Source organism: Anomaloglossus baeobatrachus, chromosome 9 (genome assembly GCF_048569485.1).
Source record: "Anomaloglossus baeobatrachus isolate aAnoBae1 chromosome 9, aAnoBae1.hap1, whole genome shotgun sequence".
In the NCBI taxonomy this organism is placed as follows: Eukaryota; Metazoa; Chordata; class Amphibia; order Anura; family Aromobatidae; genus Anomaloglossus; species Anomaloglossus baeobatrachus.
The window spans coordinates 17858892-17884155 of NC_134361.1; the positions used below are offsets into that span (position 1 = coordinate 17858892).

Here is a 25264-nt window from a genome sequence, read left to right on the forward strand (position 1 = left end):
TCTAAATGATTATGAACTTGTTTTCTTTGCTGTGCAGTCTGTGCATTCTGTGCATTCTGGGTATTCTGTGCATTCTGTGCAGTCTGTGCATTCTGTGCATTCTGTGCATTCTGTGTATTCTGTGCATTCTGTGCATTCTGTGCATTCTGTGCAGTCTGTGTATTCTGTGTATTCTGTGCAGTCTGTGTATTCTGTGCATTCTGTGCATTCTGTGCATTGTTCTGTTATTTTGACCATTTCATATTTTTCTAAAAATAAACGACAACATTTATTGCTTGGAAATTCAGAGACGTTATCAGTAGTTTATAGAATAAAAGAACAATTTACATTTTACTCAAAAATATAAAGAGAAAAATCAGAAAAACTGAAAACTTCAGAGTGGTCTCTTAATTTTTGCCAGAGCTGTATGTACAGTTAGGTCCAGAAATATTTGGACAGTGACACAAGTTTTGTTATTTTAGCTGTTTACAAAAACATGTTCAGAAATACAATTCTATATATAATATGGGCTGAAAGTGCACACTCCCAGCTGCAATATGAGAGTTTTCACATCCAAATCGGAGAAAGGGTTTAGGAATCATAGCTCTGTAATGCATAGCCTCCTCTTTTTCAAGGGACCAAAAGTAATTGGACAAGGGACTCTAAGGGCTGCAATTAACTCTGAAGGCATCTCCCTCGTTAACCTGTAATCAATGAAGTAGTTAAAAGGTGTGGGGTTGATTACAGGTGTGTGGTTTTGCATTTGGAAGCTGTTGCTGTGACCAGACAACATGCGGTCTAAGGAACTCTCAATTGAGGTGAAGCAGAACATCCTGAGGCTGAAAAAAAAGAAAAAATCCATCAGAGAGATAGCAGACATGCTTGGAGTAGCAAAATCAACAGTCGGGTACATTCTGAGAAAAAAGGAATTGCCTGGTGAGCTTGGGAACTCAAAAAGGCCTGGGCGTCCACGGATGACAACAGTGGTGGATGATCGCCGCATACTTTCTTTGGTGAAGAAGAACCCGTTCACAACATCAACTGAAGTCCAGAACACTCTCAGTGAAGTAGGTGTATCTGTCTCTAAGTCAACAGTAAAGAGAAGACTCAATGAAAGTAAATACAAAGGGTTCACATCTAGATGCAAACCATTCATCAATTCCAAAAATAGACAGGCCACAGTTAAATTTGCTGAAAAACACCTCATGAAGCCAGCTCAGTTCTGGAAAAGTATTCTATGGACAGATGAGACAAAGATCAACCTGTACCAGAATGATGGGAAGAAAAAAGTTTGGAGAAGAAAGAGAACGGCACATGATCCAAGGCACACCACACCCTCTGTAAAACATGGTGGAGGCAACGTGATGGCATGGGCATGCATGGCTTTCAATGGCACTGGGTCATTTGTGTTTATTGATGACATAACAGCAGACAAGAGTAGCCGGATGAATTCTGAAGTGTACCGGGATATACTTTCAGCCCAGATTCAGCCAAATGCCGCAAAGTTGATCGGACGGCGCTTCATAGTACAGATGGACAATGACCCCAAGCATACAGCCAAAGCTACCCAGGAGTTCATGAGTGCAAAAAAGTGGAACATTCTGCAATGGCCAAGTCAATCACCAGATCTTAACCCAATTGAGCATGCATTTCACTTGCTCAAATCCAGACTTAAGACGGAAAGACCCACAAACAAGCAAGACCTGAAGGCTGCGGCTGTAAAGGCCTGGCAAAGCATTAAGAAGGAGGAAACCCAGCGTTTGGTGATGTCCATGGGTTCCAGACTTAAGGCAGTGATTGCCTCCAAAGGATTCGCAACAAAATATTGAAAATAAAAATATTTTGTTTGGGTTTGGTTTATTTGTCCAATTACTTTTGACCTCCTAAAATGTGGAGTGTTTGTAAAGAAATGTGACAATTCCTACAATTTCTATCAGATATTTTTGTTCAAACCTTCAAATTAAACGTTACAATCTGCACTTGAATTCTGTTGTAGAGGTTTCATTTCAAATCCAATGTGGTGGCATGCAGAGCCCAACTCGCCAAAATTGTGTCACTGTCCAAATATTTCTGGACCTAACTGTATGTAGTAATTATGGCTGTCCATGTGCAGTACTGTGTTGAGAAGAACAGCAGTGTAAAGTATGGAGGACAGAGCAGCAGTCTGAGCCTTTAATAAGACTAGTGATGGATTTTAGACTACAGCCGGAGCAGAGGACACCCGGCTCACACTGGGAGCAGAGGACACCCGGCTCACACTGGGAGCAGAGGACACCCGGCTCACACTGGGAGCAGAGGACACCCGGCTCACACTGGGAGCAGAGGACACCCGGCTCACACTGGGAGCAGAGGACACCCTGCTCACACTGGGAGCAGAGGACACCCGGGCTCAGCTCGGAGCAGAGGATACCCAACTCAGCTCGGAGCAGAAGACACCCGGCTCAGCTCGGAGCAGAAGACACGCGGCTCAGCTCGGAGTAGAGGACACCCGGCTCAGCTCGGAGCAGAAGACACGCGGCTCAGCTCGGAGCAGAGGACACCCGGCTCAGCTCGGAGCAGAAGACACCCGGCTCAGCTCCGAGCAGAGGATACCCGACTCAGCTCGGAGCAGAGGACACCCGACTCAGCTCGGAGCAGAGGACACCCGGCTCAGCTCGAAGCAGAAGACACCTGGTTAAGCTCGGAGCAGAAGATAACCCGTCTCAGCTCAGAGCAGAAGACACCCAGCTCAGCTCGGAGCAGAAGACACCCGGGTCAGCTCGAAGCAGAAGACACCCGGCTCAGCTCAGAGCAGAAGACACCCAGCTCAGCTCGGAGCAGAAGACACCCGGGTCAGCTCGGAGCAGAAGATAACCCGGCTCAGCTCGGAGCAGAAGACACCCGGGCTCAGCTTGGAGCAGAGGATACCCGACTCAGCTCGGAGCAGAAAATAACCCGGCTCAGCTCGGAGCAGAAGACACCCGGCTCAGCTCGGAGCAGAAGACACCCGGCTCAGCTCGGAGCAGAAGACACCCGGCTCAGCTCGGAGCAGAAGATGACCCGGCTCAGTTCGGAGCAGAAGACACCCGGCTCAGCTCGGAGCAGAAAATAACCCGGCTCAGCTCGGAGCAGAAGACACCCGGCTCAGCTCGGAGCAGAGGATACCCGACTTAGCTCGGAGCAGAGGGCACCCGGCTCAGCTCGGAGCAGAGGACACCCGGCTCACGCTGGGAGCAGAAGACACCCGGCTCAGCTCGGAGCAGAGGATACCCAACTCAGCTCGAAGCAGAGGGCATCCGACTCAGATTGGAGCAGAGGACACCCGGCTCACACTGGGAGCAGAGGACACCCGGCTCAGCTTGGAGCAGAGGACACTGACTCACGCTCACAGATCCTGAGTCAAGTGTCATAAGCTTATCAGCCTTATTTTCAATGTTTGTCCAACTCATACTGACCCTAGGTGACTACACAATCTCGGGTGTGTCCAATCATGATGTATGGCCTTCTAGTAAGTGTTTTATCTCACCTCAGTGGTAAATTTACAACTTCACTGCATAGTATTGCTATATAAGTTTCTCAATGCTGCATTTTACTATGTGTTTTTTCTCACCACAGCTGGAATCACAGATACTCCAGGGGTATGTGCACATGAGTATTTGGTTGCAGGCAAGAGGGTGAAAGAATTTACATTCTGCAAATTATTTTTTACACCAAATCTGCCAGGAGAAAATACTTGTGAGCACCAAACTTCAGGATTCTCATAGACTTTGCTGGCATCAAGATCTGTGACAAATCTGCACTCAAAACCGCATGAAAAAAGAACAATAAAAATGCACTGTGTGCACACAGCTAGTACTGCGGTATAATGTCCTCCATGCTGCTGCATTTTAGTACAGTCATATGAAAAAGTTTGGGCACCCCTATTAATGTTAACCTTTTTTCTTTATAACAATTTGGGTTTTTGCTATTTCAGTTTCATATATCTAATAACTGATGGACTGAGTAATATTTCTGGATTGAAATGAGGTTTATTGTACTTACAGAAAATGTGCAATCCGCATTTAAACAAAATTTGATCGGTGCAAAAGTATGGGCACCCTTATCAATTTCTTGATTTGAACACTCCTAACTACTTTTTACTGACTTACTAAAGCCCTAAATTGGTTTTGTAACCTCATTGAGCTTTGAACTTCATAGGCAGGTGTATCCAATCATGAGAAAAGGTATTTAAGGTGGCCACTTGCAAGTTGTTCTCCTATTTGAATCTCCTATGAAGAGTGGCATCATGGGCTCCTCAAAACAACTCTCAAATGATCTGAAAACAAAGATTATTCAACATAGTTGTTCAGGGGAAGGTACAAAAAGTTGTCTCAGAGATTTACACTGTCAGTTTCCACTGTGAGGAACATAGTAAGGAAATGGAAGAACACAGGTACAGTTCTTGTTAAGCCCAGAAGTGGCAGGCCAAGAAAAATATCAGAAAGGCAGAGAAGCAGAATGGTGAGAACAGTCAAGGACAATCCACAGACCACCTCCAAAGACCTGCAGCATCATCTTGCTGCAGATGGTGTCAATGTGCATCGGTCAACAATACAGCGCACGTTGCACAAGGAGAAGCTGTATGGGAGAGTGATGCGAAAGAAGCCGTTTCTGCAAGCACGCCACAAACAGAGTCGCCTGAGGTATGCAAAAGCACATTTGGACAAGCCAGTTACATTTTGGACGAAGGTCCTGTGGACTGATGAAACAAAGATTGAGTTGTTTGGTCATACAAAAAGGCGTTATGCATGGAGGCAAAAAAACACGGCATTCCAAGAAAAGCACTTGCTACCCACAGTAACATTGGGTGGAGGTTCCATCATGCTTTGGGGCTGTGTGGCCAATGCCGGCACCGGGAATCTTGTTAAAGTTGAGGGTCGCATGGATTCAACTCAGTATCAGCAGATTCTTGACAATAATGTGCAAGAATCAGTGACGAAGTTGAAGTTACTCAGGGGATGGATATTTCAGCAAGACAATGATCCAAAACACCGCTCCAAATCTACTCAGGCATTCATGCAGAGGAACAATTACAATGTTCTGGAATGGCCATCCCAGTCCCCAGACCTGAATATCATTGAACATCTGTGGGATGATGTGAAGCGGCTGTCCATGCTCGGCGACCATCAAACTTACCTGAACTGGAATTGTTTTGTAAACAGGAATGATCAAATCCACCTTCATCCAGGAACTCATTAACAGCTACAGGAAGCCACTAGAGGCTGTGATTTCTGCAAAAGGAGGATCTACAAAACATTAATGTCACTTTTATGTTGAGGTGCCCATAATTATGCACCTGTCAAATTTAGTTTAAATGCGGATTGCACATTTTCTGTTAGTACAATAAACCTCATTTCAATCCAGAAATATTACTCAGTCCATCAGTTATTACATATATGAAACTGAAATAGCAAAAACCCAAATTGTTATAAAGAAAAAAGGGTAACATTAATAGGGGTGCACAAACTTTTTCATATGACTGTAAATGTATCGTCTTACAACAGTGCTGGAATCACAGATACCCTGCTTAGAACGCCTATATATTCTATATTCTCCTCCATGCTGGTGCATTCTATTATGTGATTTATCTCCCCACAGTACTTTATTCACAGCTACACTGCTCGGTACTGCTGTATAATGTCCTCCATGCTGCTGTATAATGTCCTCCATGCTACTGTTGCTTTCTAGTATGTGTATTATCTCACCACAGTGCTGGAATGACAGCTACCCTGCTTTGTACTGTTGTTAACTGTTTTCCATGTTGCTGATTTGTAGTTTCTCATCCCCGTGCTGGATTCACAGCTCCTCTGCTCAGCACTGCTATAGAACGTCCTCCATTAGTATGTGTAGTATATCACCATGGTGCTGATATCACAGATACCCTGCTGCGTGCTGTTGTATAATGCTACACCTCTGCTATCTAGAGACAGGAGTGCCGGGAGCTCCATAGCTGCATGTTCTGTATAGGAGACATCATGGCGGCTCTTCTCCACCCACCAGCTCAGAGACAACTAAAAATTAACACTAGAGGCTGCAGAAAGTAAACATCAGACAATGGCTTGTCATATTGGGCAGACGTGGTGTGGTTCTTGGTGTACACACGACAGCTTGTTCTGAACAGACAGGTCCCCTGTGTCCCCCCCGGCCGGTCTGATACAATTAAGGAGGCTGAGCAGGAATTCTTTATGGAGGTTCTTTTACTCCCCCCAATTTGCTGTAATTCGGGGGTCCTGCGGACATCGGGAGAAGTGAAGTTTAGCTGGAAGAAACGCTGGTGATATAAATAACATAAAAATAAAAACTATAAAAAATATACTCCGCAGAGCGGCTACAAGTCAAAGTAGTACGGAGAGTCCCTCTGACTTTGGGGCGACGGGTTGATCGAGGAGGAGGATGACGATGGTGAAGAACTTGGCTCCGGACCGTGGATGAAGTCCGGCTCCTGAGATCTATGGGGGGCCGCTGGGTGAGTCTGAAGGACCACAGGCTTATGTGATGGGTCAAGTGCTGGTGTTGAGGGGTGGGGGGACGTGGGGCGCTGGTGTCTCCGGGTGGGCTTTAATGCGGGTTGTGGTGGGATCTGATGACAGTTGTTACTGTGGCGATGTGTTCGGGGCGGCGCCGGCGGCTCCATGAACCGTTTCACCACGTGCATCATGCTCAGCTGCATGTCGATCTTCCTCTCCTCGGGAACTTTTTTGACAAAAGGCAGAAGACTCCTGAGGAAGATGTCGTCAGCGTCGCTCTGCTCCTCGCTCTTCTCTTTCAGGGCGTTCATCACGTCGAGCAGGTGCGTCTCCCACTCGCTTTCTGACGTGTTTGCCGCTTTTTTCCGAATTCTTTTTGGTGGCGGGGGCGTAGGTGCCGGCGGTGGCGGCAGCGGTGGTGGTGGAGGGGGGGGAGGAGTCGCTGGTCCTTCTATGTCTATAGGCTGCAGAATTTCAACAGGATCCCGGTTATTGCAGGTGGACGTGGGCGCAGCGCTGCCAGCGACGGGGCTGCGGAGGGAAGCAAAAACACAATCATACACAGAGAATATACGGACCCTCGTATTTTACAGGTTTAATCTTTCCTCTTTAATCTATTGTATCCATTATTGAGGGCTTCAGTTGTAAGAGGACATAATGGTCCTGACTCCTAATGTAAAGGCCCCGTCACACTAAGCAACATCGCTAGCAACATCGCTGGTAACGAACAACTTTTGTGACGTTGCTAGCGATGTTGCTGTGTGTGACATCCAGCAACAACCTGGCCCCTGCTGTGAGGTCGTTGGTTGTTGCTGAATGTCCTGGGCCATTTTTTAGTTGTTGCTGTCCCGCTGTGAAGCACAGATCGCTGTGTGTGACAGCGAGACAGCAACAACTAATGTGCAGTGAGCAGGGAGCCAGCTTCTGCTGAGGCTGGTAACCAATGTAAACATCGGGTAACCAAGAAGCCCTGTCCTTGGTTACCCGATATTTACCTTTGATACCAGCCTCCGCTGCTCTCACTGCCTGTGCTGCTCCAGCTCTGTGCACATGTAGCTGCAGCACACATCAGGTAATTAACCCGATGTGTGCTGTAACTAGGAGAGCAGGGAGCCAGCACTAAGCATTGTGCGCTGCTCCCTGCTCTGTGCACATTTAGCTGCAGCACACATCAGGCAATTAACCCGATGTGTGCTGTAACTAGGAGAGCAAGGAGCCAGCGCTAAGCATTGTGCGCTGCTCCCTGCTCTGTGCACATTTAGCTGCAGCACACATCGGGTTAATTAACCTGATGTGTGCTGTAACTAGGAGACTGGGGGCTGGTCACTGGTTGCTGGTGAGCTCACCAGCAACTTGTGTAGCCACGCTCCAGCGATCCCTGCCAGGTCAGGTTGCTGGTGGGATCGCTGGAGCGTCACAGTGTGACAGCTCACCAGCAACCTCCTAGCAACTTACCAGCGATCCCTATCGTTGTTGGGATCGCTGGTAAGTTGCTTAGTGTGACTGGACCTTAACAACCAAGCTCAAAGGCACCTCTGATCCCAGCTTCAATACCAATTAATATCTTACATGCTGCTGCTTTCAAGTAAGTGTTTTATCTCACCCCAGATCTGGATGCACATCTACACTGTACTCAATGCTGCTGCTTGTTAGTGTTTATCTCATCCCAGACCTGGATGCACAATTACACTGCTCAGTACTGCTATACACTGTCCTCTATACTGCTGCCTATTAGTGTTTTATCTCACCCCAGACCTGGATCCACATCTACACTGTCCTCAATGCTGCTGCTTATTAGTAAGTGTTTTATCTCACCCCAGACCTGAATGCACCGCTACACTGCTCAGTACTGCTATACACTGTTCTCAATGCTGCAGCTTATTAGTAATGGTGGCGTCACATGAGACGATCTATCGTGTGAGATGTCGTCGGGGTCGCGGTTTTCGTGACGCACATCCGGCATCGTTTGCGACGTCGTTTCGTGTGACACCCACGAGCATCTCAGAACGATCGCAAATCGGTTACAAATCATGTATCATTTACACGTCGTTTATTTTTAAAAAATCGTTTATTTTTCTTTACGCCGGTTGTTCATCGTATCCGGGGTAGCACACATCGCTCCGTGTGACACCCCGGGAACGATGAACTGCAGCTTACCTGCCGCTGCCGGCAATGCGGAAGGAAGGAGGTGGGCGGGATGTTTCTCCCCCCACGCCCCTCCGCTTCTATTGGCCGGCCGCTGTGTGACGTCGCTGTGACGCCGAACGTCCCTCCCCCTTCAGGAAGTGGATGTTCGCCACCCACAGCGACGTCACTCAGCAGGTAAGTGCGTGTGACAGGGGGTTTAACGACTTTGTGCGACACGGGCAGCGATTTGCCCGTGATGCACAAACGACGGGGGCGGATATGATCGCTCGTGCGATCGCACGATAGATCGTATCGTGTGACGCCCGCATAAGTGTTTTATATCACCCCAGACCTGGATGCATAGCTACACTGCCCTGAGTACTGCTGCTTATTAGTGTTCTATCTCACCCCAGACCTGGATCCACACCTACACTGTCCTCAATGCTGCTGCTTATCAGTAAGTGTTTTATATCACCACAGACCTGGATGCACATCTACACTGTCCTGAATGCTGCTGCTTGTTAGTAAGTGTTTTATATCACCACAGACCTGGATGCATAGCTACACTCTTCAGTACTGCTGTACACTGACCTGAATACTGCAGCTTATTAGTAAGTGTTTTATCTCACCCCAGACCTGGATCCACATCTACACTGTCCTCAATACTGCAGCTTATTATTAAGTATGTTATCTCACCCAAGACTTGGATGCACAGCTACACTGCTCAGTGCTGCTGTATACTACCCTCAATGCTACAGTTTATTAGTGTTTTATCTCACCCCAGACATGGATGCACAGCTACACTGCTCAGTGCTGCTGTATACTGCCCTCAATGCTACAGTTTATAAGTGTTTTATCTCACCCCAGACATGGATGCACAGCTACACTGCTCAGTGCTGCTGTATACTGCCCTCAATGCTACAGTTTATTAGTGTTTTATCTCACCCCAGACATGGATGCACAGCTACACTGCTCAGTGCTGCTGTATACTGCCCTCAATGCTACAGTTTATTAGTGTTTTATCTCACCCCAGACATGGCTGCACAGCTACACTGCTCAGTGCTGCTGTATACTACCCTCAATGCTACAGTTTATTAGTGTTTTATCTCACCCCAGACATGGATGCACAGCTACACTGCTCAGTGCTGCTGTATACTGCCCTCAATGCTACAGTTTATTAGTGTTTTATCTCACCCCAGACATGGATGCACAGCTACACTGCTCAGTGCTGCTGTATACTGCCCTCAATGCTACAGTTTATTAGTGTTTTATCTCACCCCAGACATGGATGCACAGCTACACTGCTCAGTGCTGCTGTATACTGCCCTCAATGCTACAGTTTATTAGTGTTTTATCTCACCCCAGACATGGCTGCACAGCTACACTGCTCAGTGCTGCTGTATACTACCCTCAATGCTACAGTTTATTAGTGTTTTATCTCACCCCAGACATGGATGCACAGCTACACTGCTCAGTGCTGCTGTATACTGCCCTCAATGCTACAGTTTATTAGTGTTTTATCTCACCCCAGACATGGATGCACAGCTACACTGCTCAGTGCTGCTGTATACTGCCCTCAATGCTACAGTTTATTAGTGTTTTATCTCACCCCAGACATGGATGCACAGCTACACTGCTCAGTGCTGCTGTATACTGCCCTCAATGCTACAGTTTATTAGTGTTTTATCTCACCCCAGACATGGATGCACAGCTACACTGCTCAGTGCTGCTGTATACTACCCTCAATGCTACAGTTTATTAGTGTTTTATCTCACCCCAGACATGGATGCACAACTGCAATGCTGAGTACTGCTGTAAAATAGCTTAAATTCTTCTGCTCATAAGTGTTGTATTTCACCTCAAATTTCAGGGTGTCAAACGGCTGTTTCTGACTCCAGGATATATTCTTAAGCATCCATTGTATTCTGGTGTCATGTGCTGCCCCATCGCCCACCCAAGGCCTCAACCAGACACGTCACGGCAGCCATATTCCTTGGGGTTCTGTTACGAGGCGCGAGCCTTCATTTCCCCTCCTGCCAAGCTTTTCCTGTGATGATACTGTTGGGTTCAAAGTTCCTCCAGAGCGTGAGCTGCCCTAATAGGACAATCCCTTTAAGTTGAGTAGTAACATTACCAGCTCCATTTCTCCAGTTTCTTATTACAGACGTCCTTCAGGAGGAGAGCAATTAGCAGAGGTATTTTCCCACAGAGCACAGCCTGGCTTGTAGGACTCACTAAACCAGAAGGTCGCCTCCACAACAAGAAATGGCCCCCCGATATCTGAGCTGGTAGCACTCACTCTCTCAGCCTCATGGTGGGCTCCAGGAACAGCAGACCCTCGTAGTGAACGTATTTCCTCCTCCGATGTGTCGGGAGCCCACTGCTCTCCAGCTTCTTCTGCAGGGTAAGCTCCCGCCTGAAGCAATCCTTCAGGGATCTCCACCGGGTCTGGATTTCTTTGGCTGTGGACATCATGTAATAAAGATGAAAAAATTAATAATGGAGGGCCTAGAGTTACACTTTGGCTAACACTGTCTATAGGTGCACTTTCTTCCTGGCATTGTGTAAGGAGACACTTTGGCTAACACTGTCTATAGGTGCACTTTCTTCCTGGCATTGTGTATGGAGACACTTTCGCCAACGCTGTTTATAGTTGCACTTTCTTCCTGGCATTGTGTATGGAGACACTTTGGCTAACACTGTTTATAGGAACACTTTCTTCCTGGCACTGTGTATGGAGACACTATGGCTAACATTGTTTATAGGCACACTTTCTTCTGGCACTGTGTATGGAGACACTATGGCTAACATTGTTTATAGGTGCACTTTCTTCCTGGCATTGTGTATGGAGACACTTTGGCTAACACTGTTTATAGGCACACTTTCTTCTGGCACTGTGTATGGAGACACTATGGCTAACATTGTTTATAGGCACACTTTCTTCTGGCACTGTGTATGGAGACACTTTGGCTAACACTATTTATAGGCACACTTTCTTCCTGGCACTGTGTATGGAGACACTATGGCTAACATTGTTTATAGTTGCACTTTCTTCCTGGCATTGTGTATGGAGACACTTTCGCCAACGCTGTTTATAGTTGCACTTTCTTCCTGGCACAATATGGAGACACTTTGGCTAACACTGTTTATAGGCACACTTTCTTCCTGGCACTGTGTATGGAGACACTATGGCTAACACTATTTATAGGCACACTTTCTTCTGGCACTGTGTATGGAGACACTATGGCTAACACTATTTATAGGCACACTTTCTTCTGGCACTGTGTATGGAGACACTATGGCTAACATTGTTTATAGGAGCTCTTTCTTCTGACACTGTGTATGGAGACACTTTGGCTAACACTATTTATAGGCACACTTTCTTCTGGCACTGTGTATGGAAACACTATGGCTAACATTGTTTATAGGTGCACTTTCTTCTGGCACTGTGTATGGAGACACTTTGGCTAACACTGTTTATAGGAACACTTTCTTCTGGCACTGTGTATGGAGACACTATGGCTAACACTGTTTATAGGTGCACTTTCTTCTGGCACTGTGTATGGAGACACTATGGCTAACACTGTTTATAGGTGCACTTTCTTCTGGCACTGTGTATGGAGACACTATGGCTAACACTGTTTATAGGAGCTCTTTCTTCTGGCACTGTGTATGGAGACACTTTGGCTAACACTGTTTATAGGTGCACTTTCTTCTGGCACTGTGTATGGAGACACTATGGCTAACACTGTTTATAGGTGCACTTTCTTCTGGCACTGTGTATGGAGACACTTTGGCTAACACTGTTTATAGAAACACTTTCTTCTGGCACTGTGTATGGAGACACTATGGCTAACACTGTTTATAGGTGCACTTTCTTCTGGCACTGTGTATGGAGACACTTTGGCTAACACTGTTTATAGGAACACTTTCTTCTGGCACTGTGTATGGAGACACTATGGCTAACACTGTTTATAGGAACACTTTCTTCTGGAACTGTGTGTGGAGACACTTTGGCTAACACTGTTTACAGGAACACTTTCTTCTGGCACTGTGTATGGAGACACTTTGGCTAACACTGTTTATAGGAACACTTTCTTCTGGCACTGTGTATGGAGACACTATGGCTAACACTGTTTATAGGTGCACTTTCTTCTGGCACTGTGTATGGAGACACTATGGCTAACACTGTTTATAGGAACACTTTCTTCTGGCACTGTGTATGGAGACACTATGGCTAACACTGTTTATAGGTGCACTTTCTTCCTGGCATTGTGTATGGAGACACTTTGGCTAACACTGTTTATAGGTGCACTTTCTTCTGGCACTGTGTATGGAGACACTATGGCTAACATTGTTTATAGGTGCACTTTCTTCTGGCACTGTGTATGGAGACACTTTGGCTAACACTGTTTATAGGTGCACTTTCTTCTGGCACTGTGTAAGGAGACACTTTGGCTAACACTGGGTATAGATGCACTCTCTGTCTAAGCCTATGTGCGCACTTTGCAGTTCAATTCTGCAGCGAAAAAGTCACTGCGTGTGCGTCTCAGAACGCAGCTGAAAAAGCTGCGTTCTGAGACGCATTCTGCTGAACGCAAAGTGCGGACATTCCTGGAGAGATTTCATGCGTTCTGGATGCTTTCTCTGCCATAGACAGAATGGGAAAAGCATCCAGAACGCACGTTTTTTCACAGTACACACCCACCCGGCTCTGCAGCATCCCCATAGACTTGCAGCAGAGCCGAGTGGGACCGCACTGTCACTGTCATGGCTGGCTGCGGGACAGTGCCACGCGATCAGAATGAACTCGGATGAACTTCACCCGACTTCATTGTGATCGCGCGTGATCAGCTGTGCTTTCACTCAGGTTACCCGCGGTCACAGCTGCAGTCCTCCACGTGAGAGCGGTGGCCGCGGGTAACCTTAGTGACAGCACAGCTGATCGCGCGACTCACTTCAGTTGCTGCATGGAGCTCACAGGAGCAGCGGTGTTCTAGTGCCGCTCCTGTCAGCTTCCGATGTAGCAGAGCTGGAAGCGTCGTGGGACCTTGCGTGGATTACGTCGGACATGGAGGTGTTTTTGAGGGATTAATAAAGTGGTGAAAGAGGGTGTTTTTTTGTCTTTCATTCCAAATAAAGAATTTTTTGGATGTGTGTGTTTATTTACTTTAACTTACAGGTTCATCATGGAAGGTATCTCGGGGAGACGCCTGCCATGATTAACCTAGGACTTAGTGGCAGCTATGGGCTGCTGCCATTAACTCCTTATTACCCCGTTTGCCACCGCACCAGGGCAAGTCGGGATGAGCCGGTAAAGTCCCGGGACTTTCGCATCTAATGGATGCGGGAATTCCGGGCGGCTGCTGTCTAATATTGTTAGGCTGGTGAGCTCCCCATAACGTGGAGCTCCCCATCCTGAAAATACCAGCCTCCAGCTGTATGGCTTTAACCTGGCTGGTATCCAAATGGGGGGGAACCGCACATCGTTTTTTTCCCATTTATTTATTTATTTTTTAACGGCTTGATATAGACACGCCCACCAGCAGAAGTGATTGGTTGTAGTGAGACAGCTGTCACTCAGCGTGGGGGCGTGTCTGACTGCAACCAATCATAAGCGCCGGTGGGCGGGGAAAGCAGGGAATACGTAATGGATTAATGAGCGGCCGGCTTTTTCAAAAGAGAAGAAGCCGCCACAATGTGAACGCCGTGCAGCGCCGCGCCGGTGATCGTGGATCAGTGAGTATGAGAGAGGGGGGGGAGGGATAGACCGACATGGACAGAGAGAGAGATAGAGACATAGAGAGAGAGACCGACATACCGACCGACAGAGAGAGAGAGACTGAAAGACCTGCCTTTGTTATGTTAAAAAAAACATGTGGATCGCAATAATAATGCAACGCAAGCGCACTGCTTCACATTTTGACAGCGATTTGCTACAACTCATTGATTTCAATGGGTGTACAACGCAGCCAAAATGGCAAACACAATTGACCTCCTGCTCCTTCTTTGAACGCATGTTTTTTGCCACAAAATATGCAATTTAAACGCTGCGTTTGGAAACGCAAAGTGCGGACTAGAAATCCACATTTTCCATAGACTTTGCTGGAAAATCAAAACGCATGCATTTTGGCATGAAAACGCTGCAGTTCAAAACGGACCTGAAAAGCAGCTGAAACGCAGGTGGAAACGGATTGTGCGCACATAGCCTAACACTGTTTACGGGTGTATTCTCTGACACTCTCTGTGGGGATAAATGGGCTGGGACTTTGAACAGAATAAAAATCATATTTCACTTTGAAAATCAAAAACTTCTTCTGCTACTAAAGCAATACTCCTCTGTATTCTTATTATCTTGTTCTCAAGTGTCCAAAATTTCCAAAAATCTCATTAAACCAGGAATCACCTTTGAGGTTTTTCTCTCTTTCGCTGCATAGATCCCAGTCTGGGACGACGATGGCGCAGATCTCATCCCACGCTTTCTTCTTCTTGTAGCGATCTGCGTAGGAAGGCACTTTGGGGTCGTAAAGCTCAGGACGATCGTGCACCATCTGAATCAGCAGATCAATGTCGATCACCATTTTGGAAGACATCCGGGGGCCCCTGCGGGGTTTTTCTCTTCCTGAATTGTCGTACACAGAGTGAGGAGAAAGCTTGTTAGGTAAATGTTACCAAATCATATTTCCAATCAGCAAAAAAAAAAAAAAAAGAAAAGGAGAGATAGTGCTGTATCCCTGTCTCTTCCTGTAGATGATGTAGGCACAGACAGTACCACCCTTCTTGTCTCTTCCTTCGAATGATACAGGCACAGATATTGGTGCCTCCCTGTCTCTACAAATAAATGATGTAGGCTCAGATAGTATCGCCTACTCTCTTCTTATAAATACACACAGGTAGTACTTTATTCCTGCCTCTAAATTATGTTGGTAGAGTATAGCCTGTCTTTATATACCTGTGGTTACACATAGTACCCGCTTCTGCAATCTGTATAAATGATATAAGTACAGATAGTACTGCCGTCTTGCCCCTTCCTACACATTGTGTCGGCACAAACAAAGTTGCCTCCCTGTCACCCCCAATAAATGATGGAGGCTTAGATAGTATCGCCTCCGCTCTTCTTGGAAATAGGCTAAGGTAGCACTTTATCCTTCCCTCTAAATGGTGTTGGTACAGAGTCTTGTTTCTCATTATGTGGGTACAGATAGTGCCCGCTTCCACTATCTGTATAACTGATATAGGCACAGCTAGTACTGCTTTCCCATCTCTCCAGGTAAATGTAGATAGACGGCACTACTCTCTGTAAATAAGATGTGGCACCCACCTGTATTGGTCAGGGGGTGACTGCCTCTGCCCATGGCGGGCTGATAATCCATCCCATAAGGTTCCTCCTCTTCCTCTTTAATCTTCACTACAATATAATCTAATAAAAAGAAGAAATGATGGAATTATCCAGAAGCGCAAAGTCAGAGGTCATCACCATCACCCAGACCCCGCCTCACAAATAGGGGAGCCCCAATATGTCTCCTAAGTGCAGCACAATGTATCATCACACTGAGCCCAAGGATCCCACCCAGTGCTGCGGTCATAAAGATAGTCAGCGCCTCATCTCCTGGTAGGTGTCAGCACTATATATATATATATATATATATACCGTGTATATATATATATATATATATATATATATATATATATATATATATATATATATATATATATATATATACATAGGGTGGTCCAAAAGTAGGTGGACAGAAAATGGTTTGGAGGCTTGAGTACCAAATGTTGCAACCCAATTTGCTCTAACAGTTTCAGCGTTTTGAGATTTCCAATACTCTTTTAAAGAAGGGAATTTTGTTACTTACCGTAAATTCCTTTTCTTCTAGCTCTTATTGGGAGACCCAGACGATTGGGTGTATAGCACTGCCTCCGGAGGCCACACAAAGCAATTACACTAAAAAGTGTAAGGCCCCTCCCCTTCTGGCTATACACCCCCAGTGGGATCACTGGCTCACCAGTTTTAGTGCAAAAGCAAGAAGGAGGAAAGCCAATAACTGGTTTAAACAAATTCTCTCCGAGTAACATCGGAGAACTGAAAACCGTTCAACATGAACAACATGTGTACCCGCAAACAAACCAACAATCCCGAAGGACAACAGGGCGGGTGCTGGGTCTCCCAATAAGAGCTAGAAGAAAAGGAATTTACGGTAAGTAACAAAATTCCCTTCTTCTTCGGCGCTCTATTGGGAGACCCAGACGATTGGGACGTCCAAAAGCTGTCCCTGGGTGGGTAAAGAAATACCTCATGTTAGAGCTGCAAGACAGCCCTCCCCTACGGGGAGGCAACTGCCGCCTGCAGGACTCTTCTACCTAGGCTGGCGTCCGCCGAAGCATAGGTATGCACCTGATAATGTTTGGTGAAAGTGTGCAGACTCGACCAGGTAGCTGCCTGGCACACCTGTTGAGCCGTAGCCTGGTGTCGTAATGCCCAGGACGCACCCACGGCTCTGGTAGAATGGGCCTTCAGCCCTGATGGAACCGGAAGCCCAGCAGAACGGTAGGCTTCAAGAATTGGTTCTTTGATCCATCAAGCCAGGGTGGCCTTAGAAGCCTGCGACCCTTTGCGCTTACCAGCGACAAGGACAAAGAGTGCATCCGAACGGCGCAAGGGCGCCGTGCGGGAAATGTAGATTCTGAGTGCTCTCACCAGATCTAACAAATGTAAATCCTGCTCATACCGATGAACTGCATGAGGACAAAACGAAGGCAAAGAGATATCCTGATTAAGATGAAAAGAGGATACCACCTTCGGGAGAAACTCCTGAATGGGGCGCAGCACTACCTTGTCCTGGTGGAAGACCAGGAAAGGAGCCTTGGATGACAGCGCTGCTAGCTCAGACACTCTCCGAAGAGATGTGATCGCTACCAGAAAAGCCACTTTCTGTGATAGTCTAGAAAGTGAAACCTCCCTCAGAGGCTCGAAGGGCGGCTTCTGGAGGGCAACTAGTACCCTGTTCAGATCCCATGGATCTAACGGCCGCTTGTACGGGGGTACAATATGACAAACCCCCTGCAGGAACGTGCGCACCTTAGGAAGTCGTGCTAGACGCTTTTGAAAAAAAGACGGATAGCGCCGAGACTTGCCCTTTAAGGGAGCCGAGCGACAAACCTTTTTCTAACCCAGATTGCAGGAAAGAAAGAAGGGTAGGCAATGCAAAAGGCCAGGGAGACACTCCCTGAGCAGAGCACCAGGATAAGAATATCCTCCACGTTCTGTGGTAGATCTTAGCGGACGTGGGCTTCCTAGCCTGTCTCATGGTGGCAACGACCCCTTGGGATAATCCTGAAGACCCTAGGATCCAGGACTCAATGGCCACACAGTCAGGTTCAGGGCCGCAGAATTCCGATGGAAAAACGGCCCTTGGGACAGTAAGTCTGGTCGGTCTGGTAGTGCCGACGGTTGGCCGACCGTGAGATGCCACAGATCCGGATACCACGCCCTCCTTGGCCAGTCTGGGGCGACGAGTATGACGCGGCTGCAGTCGGATCTGATCTTGCGTAGCACTCTGGGCAAGAGTGCCAGAGGTGGAAACACATAAGGGAGCCGGAACTGTGACCAATCTTGCACTAAGGCGTCTGCCGCCAGAGTTCTGTGATCGCGAGACCGTGCTATGAAGGTTGGGACCTTGTTGTTGTGCCTGGACGCCATTAGGTCGACGTCCGGCCTTCCCCAGCGGCTACAGATTTCCTGAAACACGTCCGGGCGAAGGGACCATTCCCCTGCGTCCATGCCCTGGCGGCTGAGGAAGTCTGCTTCCCAGTTTTCTACGCCGGGGATGTGAACCGCGGATATGGTGGAGGCTGTGGCTTCCACCCACATCAGAATCCTCCGGACTTCCTGGAAGGCTTGCCGACTGCGTGTCCCCCCTTGGTGGTTGATGTATGCCACCGCCGTGGAGTTGTCCGACTGAATTCGGATCTGCCTTCCTTCCAGCCACTGCTGGAAGGCTAGTAGGGCAAGATACACTGCTCTGATTTCCAGAACATTGATCTGAAGGGTGGACTCCTGCTGAGACCACGTACCCTGAGCCCTGTGGTGGAGAAAGACTGCTCCCCACCCTGACAGACTCGCATCTGTCGTGACCACCGCCCAAGACGGTGGTAGGAAGGATCTTCCCTGTGATAATGAGGTGGGAAGAAGCCACCACTGCAGAGAGTCTTTGGCCGTCTGGGAAAGGGAGACCTTCCTGTCCAGGGATGTTGACTTCCCGTCCCATTGGCGGAGAATGTCCCATTGAAGTGGACGCAGATGAAACTGCGCAAACGGAACCGCCTCTATTGCCGCCACCATCTTCCCGAGGAAGTGCATGAGGCGTCTTAAGGAGTGCGGCTGACTTTGAAGGAGAGCCTGCACCCCTGTCTGTAGTGACCACTGCTTGGCCAGTGGAAGCTTCACTATCGCTGAGAGAGTATGAAACTCCATGCCAAGATACGTTAGTGATTGGGTCGGTGACAGATTCGACTTTGGGAAGTTGATGATCCACCCGAACGCCTGGAGAGTCTCCAGTGCAAAATTCAGGCTGAGTCGGCATGCCTCCTGAGAGGGTGCCTTGACAAGTAGATCGTCCAAGTAAGGGATCACAGAGTGTCCCTGAGAGTGCAAGACTGCTACCACTGCCGCCATGATCTTGGTGAACACCCGAGGGGCTGTCGCCAGACCAAATGGCAGAGCTACGAACTGAAGATGGTCGTCTCCTATCACGAAGCGTAGAAAGCATTGGTGCTCTGTAGCAATCGGCACGTGGAGATAAGCATCTTTGATGTCTATTGATGCTAGGAAATCTCCTTGAGACATAGAGGCAATGACTGAGCGGAGGGATTCCATCCGGAACCGCCTGGCGTTCACATGCTTGTTGAGCAGTTTTAGGTCCAGAACAGGACGGAAGGAGCCGTCCTTTTTTGGAACCACAAAGAGATTGGAGTAAAATCCTCGCCCCCGTTCGAGAGGGGGGACAGGGATCACGACTCCTTCTGCTCTTAGAGAGTCCACCGCCTGCAGCAGGGCATCTGCTCGGTTGGGGTGTGGGGAGGTTCTGAAGAACCGAAGTGGAGGCCGAGAACTGAACTCGATTCTGTACCCGCGAGACAGAATGTCTGTTACCCACCGGTCTTTGACCTGTGACAGCCAAATGTCGCAAAAGCGGGAGAGCCTGCCACCGACCGAGGATGCGGAGGGAGGAGGCCGAAAGTCATGAGGTAGCCGCTTTGGAAGCGGTTCCTCCATTTGCTTTCCTGGGGCGTGAGTGAGCCCGCCAGGAATCTGAGTTCCCTTGTTCTTTCTGAGTCCTTTTGGATGAGGAGAATTGGGCCTTGCCCGAGCCTCGAAAGGACCGAAACCTCGACTGCCACTTTTTCTGTTGAGGTTTACTTGCTCTGGGCTGTGGTAAGGAAGAGTCCTTACCCTTGGACTGTTTTATGATTTCAGCCAATGGCTCACCAAACAGTCTGTCTCTAGATAATGGCAAGCTGGTTAAGCATTTTTTGGAACCAGCATCTGCTTTCCAGTCCTTTAACCACAAGGCTCTGCGCAAAACCACAGAATTGGCGGACGCCATAGCGGTACGGCTCGTAGATTCTAGGACAGCATTGATAGCATAGGTCGCAAACGCAGACATTTGCAAAGTTAGGGACGCCACTTGCGGCACTTGTGGATGTATGAAAGCATCCACCTGTGCTAAACCAGCTGAGATAGCTTGGAGTGCCCACACGGCCGCGAATGCTGGAGCAAACGACGCGCCGATAGATTCATAGACAGATTTCAACCAAAGGTCCATCTGTCTGTCGTTGGCATCCTTAAGTGAAGCGCCATCCTCTACTGCGACAATGGATCTAGCCGCAAGCTTGGAAATTGGGGGATCCACCTTTGGACACTGGGTCCAGCGTTTGGCCACCTCAGAGGGAAAAGGATAACGGGTATCCTTAGAACGTTTAGAGAAACGCTTGTCTGGATGAGCGTCGTGTTTCTGGATCGATTCTCTGAAATCAGAGTGGTCCAAAAAAGCACTTAATTTACGCTTGGGATATAGGAAATGAAACTTCTCCTGCTGTGCAGCTGCCTCCTCTGCAGAAGGGGCTGGGGGAGAAATATCCAACAGCCTATTAATTGCCGATATAAGGTCATTAACCATGGCGTCACCATCAGGGGCATCCAGATTGAGAGGGGCCTCAGGATTAGAATCCTGGTCACCGTCCTCAGTCTCATCACAGAGAGACTCTTGTCGCTGAGACCCTGAACAGTGTGAAGACGTGGAGGGTCTTTCCCAGCGAGCTCGCTTAGGCTGCCTGGGACTGTCATCTGAGTCAGAGACTTCAGCCTGTGATGCATGAGACCCCCCTGAAGTACGGATTAGTTCCAACTGAGGGGGACCGGAGAGCATAGACACAGCAGTGTCCATGGCCTGAGCAACTGGCCTGGACTGCAAGGTCTCCAGGATTTTTGCCATAGTCACAGACATTTTATCAGCAAAAACTGCAAAGTCTGTCCCCGTCACCGGGGCAGGGTTCACAGGCGTCTCAGCCTGGGCTACCACCACATTAGCTCTGGCTGACGAAGTGCCACTGGAAGTGAACATTGCATACAATGTGAGTCTTTGGAGCCTGCCGGTAGATCAGCCCCACATGCAGTACAAGCAGTGTACACAGCCTGTGCCTTGGCACCCTTGCGTTTTGCGGATGACATGTTGCTGCCTCCTCAGAGCAGTACAGGGTGTCCAGCCAAGAAGCGACCTTACAGTGCAAATATATATATATATGGTACCAGAAAAAAGTACACTAATATATCACTGAGGCACAAGTGGGGCCAGCACTAAAGTGCAGCTTACCGCCCGCTTAGGAGCGGGTTCGAAATCCCTGTAGTCTGGGTCTCCCAGAGCCTGCTGCCTTTCCCCAGCCAGACCGCATGTGTAATGGCTGCCGGCGTCCTGTGGAGAGGGGGGGCGGGCCCTGGGCTTATACAGACGAAAAGCGGGAAGCCTGCTTCCCACTGTGCCTAGTGAGAGGGCTGGAGCATGTAAATAAAGCTCCAGCCCTCGGCGCTGCCTATTGAGCAGTGTCTCTCCCCTACCCTGATTGACAGGGTGGGGGCGGGAACGAAGCGGCGCTAGGCCGCAGAAGCCGGGGGCTAAAGTTAGAAGCGCCGCCGCCGTAAAAGCGCGGTCGGCGCAAAGTCCCCGGCGCACCACAAGTCGCAGCTGCGCCGCCGCTCCAGTAGCGGTCGGCGCAGTAGTTCCCAACATGTAACGTCACTCAGCAAAGCTGCAGTGACCTAACCCCAGTGCACAGCGCTACTGTCCCCGGCGCACTATAACGCTCAGCAAGCCTTGAGAGTGTCCGTGCCTGCCGGGGACACAGAGTACCTGAAAGTTGCAGGGCCTTGTCCCTGAACGGCACTCCCGCTCCAAATCCAGCAGGTTCTCTGGGTCTGTGGATGGAGCCCGGCCCCAGGGCTTGGGGGCCGGCAAGATCCCACTTCCACAGAGCCCTCCAGGGGATGTGGAAGGAAAACAGCATGTGGGCTCCAGCCTCTGTACCAGCAATAGGTACCTCAACCTTACAAGCACCACCGCGGGTGAGAAGGGAGCATGCTGGGGGCCCCATATGGGCCCTCTTTTCTTCCATCCGATATAGCCAGCAGCTACTGCTGACTACAAACAGTGGAGCTATGCGTGGATGTCTGACCTCCTTCGCACAAAGCAGAAAACTGGTGAGCCAGTGATCCCACTGGGGGTGTATAGCCAGAAGGGGAGGGGCCTTACACTTTTTAGTGTAATTGCTTTGTGTGGCCTCCGGAGGCAGTGCTATACACCCAATCGTCTGGGTCTCCCAATAGAGCGCCGAAGAAATCCATTTTCTTTGATCTGTATTTAAATTATTTGCCATTATGGGTTATCTGAATTATCTGACAAGAAAACAGATTTGGGGGAGATTTATCTGTGAAAACTGGATCTGAGAAACTGACTCAGTCGCCCTTAGCAACCAATCAGATTCCACCTTTCATTTTCCAAAGAGTCTGTGAAGAATGAAAAGTGGAATCTGATTGGTTGCTAAGGGCAACTGAGTCAGTTTCACTTTACACCATGTTTAATAAATCTCCCCCTTCATAACCCTATTACACATACTGTCCGCCGTGTGTGTGTGTATATATATATATATATATATATATATATATATACACACACACACACACATACAGTACAGACCAAAAGTTTGGACACACCTTCTCACCTCTAGAACATCTGCTAAGAGGAGACTTTGTGCAGCAGCCTTCATGGTAAAATAGCTGCTAGGAAACCACTGCTAGGGACAGGCAACAAGCAGAAGAGACTTGTTTGGGGTAAAGAACACAAGGAATGGACATTAGACCAGTGGAAATCTGAGCTTTGGTCTGATGAGTCCAAATTTGAGATCTTTGGATCCATCCACCGTGTCTTTGTAGAAAAGGTGAATGGATGGACTCTACATGGCTGGTTCCCACCGTGAAGCATGGAGGAGGAGGTGTGATGGGGGGGGGGCTTTGCTGGTGACACTATTGGGGATTTATTCACAATTGAAGGCATACAGAACCAGCATGGCTACCACAGCATCTTGCAGCGGCGTGCTATTCCATCCAGTTTGCATTTAGTTGGACCATCATTTATTTTTCAACAGGACAATGACCCCCAACACACCTCCAGGCTGTGTAAGGGCTATGTGACTAAGAAGGAGAGTGATGGGGTGCTACGCCAGATGACCTGGTCTCCACAGTCACCAGACCTGAACCCAATCGAGATGGTTTGGGGTGAGCTGGACCGCAGAGTGAAGGCAAAAGGGCCAACAAGTGCTAAGCATCTCTGGGAACTCCTTCAAGACTATTGAAAGACCATTTCCAGTGACTACCTCTTGAAGCTCATCAAGAGAATGCCAAGAGTGTGCAAAGCAGTAATCAAAGCAAAAGGTGGCTACTGTGAAGAACCTAGAATATAAGACATATTTTAAGCTGTTTCACACTTTTTTAAGTATTTAATTCCACGTTTTCATTCATAGTTTTGATGCCTTCAATGTGAATCTACAATTTTTAGAGCCATGAAAATAAAGAAAACTCTTTGAATGAGAAGGTGTGTCCAAACTTTTCGTCTGTACTGTGTATATATATATATATATATATATATATATATATATACAGTGCCTACAAGTAGTATTCAACCCCCTGCAGATTTAGCAGGTTTGATAAGATGCAAATAATTTAGATCCTGCAAACTTCAAACAAGAGCAGGATTTATTAACAGATGCATAAATCTTACAAACCAACAAGTTATGTTGCTCAGTTAAATTTTAATAAATTTTCAACATAAAAGTGTGGGTCAATTATTATTCAACCCCTAGGTTTAATATTTTGTGGAATAACCCTTGTTTGCAATTACAGCTAATAATCGTCTTTTATAAGACCTGATCAGGCTGGCACAGGTCTCTGGAGTTATCTTGGCCCACTCCTCCATGCAGATCTTCTCCAAGTTATCTAGGTTCTTTGGGTGTCTCATGTGGACTTTAATCTTGAGCTCCTTCCACAAGTTTTCAATTGGGTTAAGGTCAGGAGACTGACTAGGCCACTGCAACACCTTGATTTTTTCCCTCTTGTACCAGGCCTTGGTTTTCTTGGCTGTGTGCTTTGGGTCGTTGTCTTGTTGGAAGATGAAATGACGACCCATCTTAAGATCCTTGATGGAGGAGCAGAGGTTCTTGGCCAAAATCTCCAGGTAGGCCGTGCTATCCATCTTCCCATGGATGCGGACCAGATGGCCAGGCCCCTTGGCTGAGAAACAGCCCCACAGCATGATGCTGCCACCACCATGCTTGACTGTAGGGATGGTATTCTTGGGGTCGTATGCAGTGCCATCCAGTCTCCAAACGTCACGTGTGTGGTTGGCACCAAAGATCTCGATCTTGGTCTCATCAGACCAGAGAACCTTGAACCAGTCTGTCTCAGAGTCCTCCAAGTGATCATGAGCAAACTGTAGACGAGCCTTGACATGACGCTTTGAAAGTAAAGGTACCTTACGGGCTCGTCTGGAACGGAGACCATTGCGGTGGAGTACGTTACTTATGGTATTGACTGAAACCAATGTCCCCACTGCCATGAGATCTTCCCGGACCTCCTTCCTTGTTGTCCTTGGGTTAGCCTTGACTCTTCGGACAAGCCTGGCCTCGGCACGGGTGGAAACTTTCAAAGGCTGTCCAGGCCGTGGAAGGCTAACAGTAGTTCCATAAGCCTTCCACTTCCGGATGATGCTCCCAACAGTGGAGACAGGTAGGCCCAACTCCTTGGAAAGGGTTTTGTACCCCTTGCCAGCCTTGTGACCCTCCACGATCTTGTCTCTGATGGCCTTGGAATGCTCCTTTGTCTTTCCCATGTTGACCAAGTATGAGTGCTGTTCACAAGTTTGGGGAGGGTCTTAATTAGTCAGAAAAGGCTGGAAAAAGAGATAATTAATCCAAACATGTGAAGCTCATTGTTCTTTGTGCCTGAAATACTTCTTAATACTTTAGGGGAACCAAACAGAATTCTGGTGGTTTGAGGGGTTGAATAATAAATGACCCTCTGAATAAACTTTTCACAATTTAAAAAAAAACAAAAAAAAAAA

General features: G+C 47.9%; 1 protein-coding gene across 1 annotated transcript in view; it reads right to left on the bottom strand.

Moving 5' to 3' along the window:
* Positions 1–6085: 6085 nt before the first annotated feature.
* Positions 6086–25264, bottom strand: part of LOC142250855 (uncharacterized) — a 41206-nt gene continuing 22027 nt past the window's right edge. Inside the window, exons 6-9 of the mRNA XM_075323125.1 lie at positions 15913–16011; positions 14998–15213; positions 10891–11053; positions 6086–6995 (exon numbers count right to left, since the gene is read on the bottom strand). Of these exons, the coding sequence (XP_075179240.1) occupies positions 6326–6995; positions 10891–11053; positions 14998–15213; positions 15913–16011 (1148 nt within the window). The 3' untranslated portion in view covers positions 6086–6325. The remainder of the gene's footprint in view (positions 6996–10890; positions 11054–14997; positions 15214–15912; positions 16012–25264) is intronic.